This window comes from Lagopus leucura, unplaced genomic scaffold, assembly GCF_019238085.1.
Source record: "Lagopus leucura isolate 7727_CA_CO unplaced genomic scaffold, USGS_WTPT01 Super-Scaffold_806, whole genome shotgun sequence".
Classification (NCBI taxonomy): Eukaryota; Metazoa; Chordata; class Aves; order Galliformes; family Phasianidae; genus Lagopus; species Lagopus leucura.
The window spans coordinates 829,044-838,685 of record NW_024962260.1 but is presented as its reverse complement, the minus strand read 5'-3'; the positions used below and the strand labels follow the sequence as shown (position 1 = coordinate 838,685).

At 42.3% G+C, this 9,642-nt stretch overlaps 1 protein-coding gene across 1 annotated transcript; it reads right to left on the bottom strand.

Moving 5' to 3' along the window:
• Positions 1-214: 214 nt before the first annotated feature.
• Positions 215-5,067, bottom strand: DRG1 (developmentally regulated GTP binding protein 1). The gene is made up of 9 exons (XM_042865669.1): positions 4,963-5,067; positions 4,714-4,837; positions 4,144-4,319; positions 3,683-3,752; positions 3,025-3,194; positions 2,266-2,396; positions 1,891-2,058; positions 813-935; positions 215-332 (listed from the first exon to the last, which is right to left on the bottom strand). The coding sequence occupies exons 1-9, from the start codon at positions 5,002-5,004 to the stop codon at positions 233-235; spliced, it is 1,104 nt and encodes a 367-aa protein (XP_042721603.1). The 5' UTR covers positions 5,005-5,067; the 3' UTR covers positions 215-232.
• Between the last annotated feature and the right edge of the window lie 4,575 nt (positions 5,068-9,642).

The following is a 9,642-nucleotide window of genomic DNA, read 5'->3' as shown; positions in this document are numbered from 1 at the left end:
AGGCATCAAAGCTTCTTTTGCCATTATAAAAAGTACTTAAAAGTTTTTAATCTCTCAGCTCTGCTGGAATGGAACACTGCACTACAGGCTCATCAGAAACAGTTTTTTTCCCATGCACTAATTTACTACCACAAAGAGCAATATCCTTTTCTCTGTTTAATAGAAGTAGCCTGTTCCTTGCCATTTGGAAAATGAAAAGTCAGGCACAGTGACAAAGCGTGGGAGAGCAGTTTTATTTCTTCACAATCTGAATGACATCCTCATCTTCAAGAGTGTGGTCCTTGCCCACTTTCTGGGGGTTGTGTTTAACAGAAGAACCCCAGACCAGTGCACTGAAAGAGGGGGAAGAAAAATCAAATTAAGGAGACTTAGAAGTATAATCTGCAGAGCCTAACAGCAGTTATTTCTGTCCCATCGCTAATACAGAAAGCAATGCTAAGAGCTATTTTTGTTCTCCTATAAGTACCTGGATGAGTGGTCTATGTGAACCAGAGACAAGCAGATCAAAACAAAGTATGAAGTCATCCAAAACACTCGGGTATATAGGACAGCAGCCCATAACACTGCATCTACTGCTACTTTCTAGTCTAAATAAAAGCATTTTCACCAGAGAGGAAATTTGTCCAGGAAAGGGCAGAGAAATATCAAATATAACAACTTATGTATTAGATTTAGTTGCAGGGAGATCTATTGCTTTCTACATTCCAAATTAAATTCCATTTTTATTTCTGACTTTTAAACAAATGGAAGAACGCAGCATCAGGCTAATTGCTTTCTACTTGCCAGCAATCATTCCTTCACAAAATACTTACTATTTAAAGTCTTTAATAAGATTTTTGTGGATCTTCATACAGAAGTCCTCCACTGTTGTCTTGCAGTAAGGCAGCACTACAGGAGAGGTGTAGTCTGGGAGCTGCCCTTTAGGTTTGGTGTAGCTGTAACACAGAGCAGTCGGTCAATGCCAAAACCTCCTCTTGCAAATCTCCATGAAATTTCATAGGTTATGGGCACTGCTGTACCAGGTGCTTGTGCAGAGTTCGCCAAGCTCATGGTGACAACAGACATGCTGTCTGCTGGTGTTTGTAAGCTGAAAATGCATCTGAGTAGCCAATGCCTGTAAGCAGGTTCTCCCTTCTAACTGCAAAAGGTTTATCACTGGTGAATTTTCCATCGTTGCTTAGAAGGTGACAAAACCTGGGTAGCTGAAGAGGTTACCTACAGTTTGATGGTTGTAATTTGTGGCTCTGGGGTTTATTTTTGGCAAACAGCTCAGTGTATATTAGAATGAAAGCTTACTGTCTATAGCCCAGACACCTGGCATATTAAATTCCTTTTTACAGTATCTTTTTTTTCATCTTGTCACAAGAAGATGGATATATTCAGAAGATTACAATTGCTGTACTATGAGCAGTAATCGATTCATTCACAAATTCACCTGAAGAGATGCATTAACAGTGAGGTAAACCTGTAATATTTTATAGTAAAAATATCCAGAATGCTAGATTAACTCAATTCAGGTCTGTTCAGAGACAGCTCATGGTCACTCAGGAAAAGAGGAATACTTCTAATATTAACAACTTTGCATCAAATTTGACACAAAGTCCATTTTTTCAGGATTTTTAGAACATATCTGGGAGTTTCAGAGATCTTCATTTAATCCCTATACAAGAAGTTCAAAGCACTTGTGACTGATAGGAAACTCAATCACACAACAGCAAAGGGCAGCATGATCTCTGACTTACAGATTAAACGCTTTTCAGTGACAAAAGAATCATTTGAAAGCTAGAGCTCTAAGATAGTGGAAAAGCATATCAGAATGATCATCTTTCACCCTTTCTTAAGATGTTATTCAACCCCAGCCTTACACAGAGTGCAGCAATTAGGACTCACATTCGTACTAGCTTCAAGTAGTCCCAAATTTTCTCCAGCAGATCATCGAAGTTCCAGCGATGATGGGCAGATATTGGTACACAATGGGGTACTTTGTAAATAATATCTAGCTCCTCAATGGAAATCTGGTCAATTTTATTTAGGACGTAAATGCATGGGATGTAAACCCTGCAAAGAGAAGGATACAGTGCTACAGCAGCCTAGCAGCAATACACTACTGCCATCACTGGAAACAAAAAGCATTATTTTTGAAAAGGACAGTAAGGTGCTAAACATCAGTTGTTGCTAGCTTAGCTTCTGCAGAAAGAAAATCCATAAGCAATTTTCTTTGGAATATTAACTGCTACTATACCAAATGCAGGGTCTCAACAGTACCTGTTTCCTTCAACAACATCAATGAGGTCATCAGCAGTGGCATCGCTGCGCAGTGTGACATCAGCATTGTGAATTTTGTACTCTGCTAAGATGCTCTTCACTGTTTCAGCATCCAGCTCGCTCTGAGGACACTGAACATACAGACAGTGTGAACAAATGGAGAACTTACCATCAAATTGAGTCTTACAATTAATAATACTAGCACTTAGCATATAGGTTACTAGAATTAACAGCTGCATTGTAAGTTATTGGACTTGACTGATTTTCAATCACAGAATCATAGAATCACAGAATGGCCTGGGTTCAAAAGGCCCACGATGCTCATCCAGTTCCAACCCCCTGCTGTGTGCAGGTCACCAACCAGCAGACCAGGCTGCCCAGAGCCACATCCAGCCTGGCCTTGAATGCCTGCAGGGATGCCTCCAAACTATTTTGCCATAGTTAGTCTTAGGACTGGAAAAAGAGATTTAAACCATAGCAGCCTTATTAGCATCAATGCCACTGATGGCTGCAGACGGACATTTCAACAGAAACTTGCCTGAATACTAATTCCAAACTCAGTCAACTAAGAGTACGTGATTCCCACAGCAGAGTTCTGGCTTCTTACACCTATGGCTGCTTCTATGCTTTTAAATATTCAATTAACTGGAAAATCAAGAGCTGTCAAGGCTTCAAGGCCTGGAACGCTGAGCTTTCTTCATCTCTTCTCCAGAAGAGCGTTTTCAAGCACTTTTTGCTTAAAGAAACATTCCAACTTACTGTGGCTGTAAGATTAATGCCTCCTTTATCCTTTTTCTTAAAGCCGATATTGGGGGGCTTGCTATTCAGACGTATTCCAAATCCCTCCAGTTCATTCTCAATGATTTTCTTGTGACCGAGGGGTTTCAGCACATCCAGAACAATCAGAATGAGATTACAGGTTCGAGCAACTGAGAATCAAAAAAGTTAACCCTCAAAAAAGTATGCTCACACACTGACATGAAGCAGCACATAAGACAGCTCAGTGGACTGAGAATATAAAACCCAGGTCATTGTGGCCATTTAAATTTGGTGTAAGATTTCTTGCACAGTGCAATAAAAAATGCTGGAAAAACCTTCCTTTTTATCTACATTCAGACACACAAGGATGACAATAAGCTACATAAAGATGACAAAGCAGCATCTGTGTTTAATAAGGATTCTCATCTGCCTTTAAAATTGGTAGCAGACTTTCAAGGCAGTGTCAACATGTGACTTCATGTTTGCTGAGTTTAACTGAAACAAAGCAAAAAGACAGTGGCTACTGCTTCACACTGAGCAACCAAATTCCAGCATACAATCCAGCTTCATAAATCTGTCAGAAACAGCAACTTCATTCTCATAAGGCACATTAACTGAACCAGTATTGGATGCTGTCTCCAAGCTCCAATAAACTCACCTGCAATGACTTGCCGTCCTCTGCCTTTACCATCCTTGGCACCTTCAATAATTCCTGGCAGATCAAGTAGCTATTGATCAGGAAAGGAAAGGAACTTATGAGAAGAAAATGTTTATTTTTAACATAGATTCTACTTTTACTTTTCTTCTTATGCTGCTGACTTCACTGCAAACTTTAACAGGACAAACAGCAAAATTCTTTCCACTTTAATTCTTACATACAGCGTTATCACTATTTGTAGGCTGGAACAGATCATTTCAGAGTATGAGAACCACCACTGGAACTTTTCTCCAGGAAAAAAAGCAGAATAAAATTAGGACCTCATGGAAACATTTCCAATGTATTCTCAAGCACTTTTACAGATAAATTCCAACCTGCTAACACCAAACGAGGCTATTCTGCCCTGATACCATCACATCTCTGTATACAGTCTTATCTTCACAGACATCAGAAGATCTCACCTGTATCTTCGCTCCTTTGTATCTAATGACTCCAGGCACAGTAGTTAGTGTAGTGAACTCATATGCTGCCACTTCAGAGTAGACACCAGCAAGATTACTGAGCAAAGTAGATTTTCCCACTGACGGAAAACCCACAAACCCAATGCGGGCATCACCCGTCTTTGCAACATCAAAACCTGCAAGTAAGTAACAAAAATTGAAAAAGCACCTAAAGCTGGCCATCTCCTCATCTCCTACGGCTCTGCAGTGCAACCCACCGTTAGTTTTAATACTGCCGGAGTGAGGAGTGAAAGACGGCAAAGTTTTCCTGCCAGACGAAAAGCAGGACCCAGCCCTCACAATCCACCTTCACCACCGCACCTCAGCCGGCTGCCCTGAGCACAGCTTCCCCCAGACACGCCTTTACATACAGAGACAGGCGTCCGCTTCGCGCAAACCCCTCGAGATCTGCAAACGCACCGTTATACCCACCGAAAAGCAGAATTTTTATTTACTCTCCAGATTCACCTCAATGCCCCGCGCAGGGCCACAACCCCCAGCTAAAGGCACAACGCGGCCCGGCCCACGCACCTTCCCCCGGGCCGCCGCCGCCGCCTCCCTTGGGTGTGATGAGCTCCCGGCGCAGCTTGGCCAGTCGCGCCTTCAGCAGCCCCAGGTGATGCGCCGTGGCCTTGTTCTTCTGCGTGCGGGCCATCTGCAACAGCGCGGGACCGAGCGCTCAGCCGCCGGGCGGGCCCCGAAGGCCCTCCCCGCCGCCTGACGGAGCGGCTCGGTGCCGGACCCCGCGCCGCCCGGCCGGGCAGAAGGCCGGCGCGTTACCTCAGCCTCAATCTCCGCGATCTTCGCCAAAGTCCCGCTCATCGTGGCAATGCACACCCGCCTGCCGCCCCACCGCAACGCCGCTCCTTGGGCCCGGCCGGCAGCGCGCAGGCGCACAACAGCTTCTCGTGGGAGGGAGAGCGGATCTCGCGAGAAGCGGCGGGCGGGAAACGGACGGCGGCGCGTGCTATCCGGGCAGTGTGCCTGCAAGCTCGCTGAGGCGAGCCGAGCCGAGCCGGAGGCGCTGCAGCGTGCCCTGTGGCGCCTCGTGCAGCGCTGTGAGGGAAAAGGCGGGAACGTGTGTGAGGGTGGGGGAGAAAGAGGAGAGGGAGTCGATGTTTGCACTCGCTTGTAAAAATCTACATGTAGAATTGAACGTGGCTTTTAATGAGAAAATAACTTCTGCCAAGCACTATTTAATAATAATAATTTAATATTTAAAAGGATGCTTGCAGAACCTCCTGCTCCACCAGCCAGGATTCTGAGCATTGCAGGATCCAGAATTTAACCTTGCCACAACTTTGCTTGTGGGATTGTTACGCATCGCTTGACCTACGGTAAGAAGAAAAGCCGAGAGAGCTCTTTGCACAGCTCTTTGTTATCATTCTTCCTCTCCACTTTTCCTTCTCGTCTCGTCTGAATCAAAAAAGCCGTCTTTCATGTCATGATCTCCATTACAGTAGGAACCGTCATTAATATGAGCTTATGTAGAGCTTACTGAAATAGAATCTCAAATAAAATGGGATTACAGCTCCTGGTAATGTTGGCTCAGGTAAGCTAGGGTAAATAGGAGTGCACCTACGGCCATGTGTTTGTTCATGGGATTCTAATTATTCCTTGTGAACAATGTTGGTTTTTAACACAGGACGCAGCAGGTTCAGTACTGGTGTTAATTTTTTTCCTTCTCACTTCAGGTGGAATTTGATTTGTTTGATCCACAGCCGTGTTCAGCTTTAAGTCCCTCACATTTGTAGTCCTGTTTGGTAAAAGGAAAAACATGGAGAAAAGTGTGAGTGTGGGATGCTTAATCAAGCTCTGCATTTGCAGAAGATATTGGCAATTGTATTAGTTGTTTTCACAGTCTAACTCCAGATCTCATATATTGTATCTAACTAAATTAATTTTACAAGTGTGGGATGAATGAGCCAAGATGTCAATAAATAATGTTCTTAAGACAAAACTGCTTGGTATATAGCCTTAAATCCTTTTTTTTTCCAGAGAGCTACTCAAGCAAAGGTCCTCTAAAGACCTGAGACACTCACAAACTTCTTTCAGTGTTGAAAGGAATAAAAGTTTAATTGAGATCATTTGCCCAATTATTTTTCCAGCCAAAAAAACAGTTTCTAACTGGTCTGAATGTTTGAAGTAGTTCAGTACTTGAAGTATATTGGTTTATAAGAGCACCCTCTATTAAGCTTCAGAAAGGCTTATGCAGTTTTAGGGGCTGGAAGGGACATCTGGAGAGCTTGGTTCCAAGTTGTGAACAGATTTACTGTGATGACTCGTGATTTTTTGAATATAAGGTATTTTATGTTATTTCATTCTCTGGAGAACATGGGAAGTTGGATGTGACAACTGGAAATGAGGCTACTGGGAGTGGATGAATGGCATCCTCTGAGGGTACCAGTCAAAACTGGAAAATGGGCTGCAAATTATAAAAGTTTGTTATAAAATTCAATCAGGAAAGTGAAAATCAAGGAAAATAGTAATATGAAATAGGATTTAATGCCAGAAGAGGAAAAACATCCCCAACAGAGCCTGAGAGAAAATGAAAAGAGCTACGAGAGACTGAGATCTACTTGAAAGGTCAATTGAGCTTAGTAGTGGGCACTGATGCAAGATGGAGTACGTAATCTGGCTTTTTTTTTTTTTTGAGATAATTGTATTTAGAAAATCTAGTCGAAGTGAAAGAGGATGTCCATCTCCCAAGGCTGCACACTGCATCGCAGCTGTGCAGTCCAGCTCTGGGTGTTTGCCTGCCTGCTGTGAGGCAATGCAGCAAAAAGGTTCAGATTTGTGGTGGAAAAAAACGAATGATCAAGGAGTCACATGAATTTCTAACTGATAAACTTAAAGTATATAACTTAAGTGCTTCTCTAATAATATTTTTAGTAAGGTGAAGCAGTATTCCCCAGGGTGTTCAGAAAATTCAGGAGAGCTACATGTGAAATAAAAGCTGTCTCAAACAATTAAGAAACATGACCCTGTGTGGAATCAGGAATAGAGAAGAACTAGGAATGAGTGTTTCACTGAGCTACAGTGGCAGGGATGTGACTGAAATGGCACATACCTCATTAGCAAGATCTGAAAGATGGAGGATGTAGTAAAAATGGGTTTCGGAAATCCATATTCTACACGCTCGGTCCTGCTGACTCATTAATTTTGAAAAGACACTTCCTTTATTTGTACCTCAGTTTTATTTTTTTTGCAGGAACAACAGGACAACAGGAATGTGCAATTGCCATAAAATGATTGAAACGTTAATGTTTCCAGAGCTCTGCCCTGCAAGTGTAACTGTAGATCAGTGCAGCAGGAGAGCTGAGTAGTAAATCTATTCAGTGTGTTTTCTGTGAAACCTTAAATAAGTTTCTTCAGCCAAATTCTGACACTATTTCTGGAACAGCTATCATCTTAGCTTGGGTGAGAGCTCTATTTAGGTAGGATACAAAACAGGCATTGTCAGATGTGGCTTGTAGGTCTTATTGTAAAGTACACAGTAAAAACTGAGTTTAAAATTAATTGTGTTACCTCCTGTGTCATGAATATGCCATTAAAATAGCACAGATTTTACTTTGATAAAGATTACTTAGATATTTTAGGTATTTGTATTTTTTCCAACTCCTGTTCTGGTGACTTATAGATAGGATGTCTACTCACAGCACAGTGAGAAACTCCTTTTAGCTGAACTGCCACCCTGGTTTTGGTAATTCACCTTAGGGCAGAAACCATAGGTTTCATGTGCTTGGAAACAGCTGTGCTAAGGCTGCATGTGTTTGTGGGCTTTGGGGGACTCCATTTCCAGCTGAGTGGTGGGGATAATGTGCATTTTCTGCAGGATTTAAGAAGTGGCAGGGAGGTGGCGGGGAGGAAATTCAATCGTGAGTGCAGGTGAAACAGGCTCTTGAAATTTCACATCTAATCAGCAATTTTCAGCAGCCTTCTGGAAAGAAAAAAAAAAAAATCTGTATCAAATGGTAACTTTGACCTCAGTACTTAGGATTTTATAAATTATGAGTTTGAGACTGTAGCCAACCTGCTGGTGTTCCCTATGAAAAAAAAGAGTGGCTGATAGGTGAGGGATACCTGTTAATTTTAAGATTTTGTTTTTGTTGTTGTTTTTTCTTCCTTCTTTCCTCCTGCAATTTCTGCAGTTTTGCAAAACTGAAGTTTTGTGTGTGTGTGTGAATTGTACTCTGGTTTGAGAACTGGTGACTAACCAACACTGTTATTATGCTTCACAGAAGAACTGATGGTGCTGAAGAGGAGATAAACCATTTCGGGCTGGTGGCGATGAACTGGAGGTGGAGGAATGAGATTTTGAGCAGCTCCTGTCAGAAGGTATGATTTTGAGACCTGGGTACGCAGTGGGGAGTCCTGAGTGGAACCTTTATGTTCACTGCCTGAGGGGAAGGGTCTTTAGAAAATGATGCAATTTACACTTTGAATCTCGAGGCAATAGACTGAGAGTTATATTTTGAATCCTGTAAGAAACATGGGGTATTGGTTCTCAGTTGTCTCCCTAAACTAACTTTTTTATGCCGGTTTACTTGGTTTTTATGTAGAAGTTGTCCTCAGAGCAGCACAGTAACTTAGCTAGTAGTCTGTAAATACCAAACATTCACTACTTGCATTGCATGCTTGGGTTTGCATTGTAAAGTATGTTTTACATGAGAAAGTCGCTGCACATGGATGCCTGATGCATGGGGAGTTGTTAGACCAACAGGAAGCCCAGGTTGTATTTCCATTTTGACCAGATCCTCAGAGAAGCAGTCTTTGAATGGCTCAGGTTGGTTCCAGACAGTCTAGAGTAGGCTAAGATGGGCAGAGTGAAGAAATGAGGGGAACAAAAGAGAGATTAAGTAGCAAAGGTTGGCTTCAAAGGCTGCTTTAAATGAGATTAACAACAAAACGTTCTGCAGTTTAGCATCAGCTCCTAAGACTTTGTCATGGAATGCCATGCAACAGATGGATTAAACAACACCCAGTGCCGTGAGGAGAGTGAGCAAAAAGAGGAAAAGCAAAGAGTGCAATTTCCCCTTTTCAGAATAACTCTCACTGCATACTTTTCATAGCATCATATCCCTCTCTGCTAGCAGTTGCTGTAGTTTTTGTGAAATGTCAGGTATTTTTAAACAAGGGTTGTTTGCTTTTGAAGGAGAAGGCTGGCAAATCGCAGCCCATATCTGGATTGCAGAGGAAACTGTGCTGCCTCCAAGGCTGAGTCCGTGCTGCTGGAGTGAGCGTTCTCATGGGACGATTCCTAGTTAAAAAAAAAAAAAAGGAGTGAATTTTAAAAACTAAATAGAAGAATAATCAGCAAGTACTGAATGAATTAATTGCTTGTTAGGTCGGTCTCAGTTAATTAAAATTCAAGTAAAAGCTCAGGAAAAAATGACAGCTACTGGCTGAAATTTGCAGGTGTGCCATGAAATGCCCAATGTGATATATTTCTGTGGCATA

Excerpts from the sequence above, each read along its gene's own strand:
- DRG1 (XM_042865669.1), bottom strand. The coding sequence starts at position 5,004 with ATGAGCGGGACTTTGGCGAAGATCGCGGAGATTGAGGCTGAG. Across the intron at positions 3,753-4,143 it reads ACAAAGGAGCGAAGATACAG|CTACTTGATCTGCCAGGAAT; the intron begins GTGAGATCTTCT and ends CCTGATCAATAG. Across the intron at positions 3,195-3,682 it reads AGGACGGCAAGTCATTGCAG|TTGCTCGAACCTGTAATCTC; the intron begins GTGAGTTTATTG and ends TTTGATTCTCAG.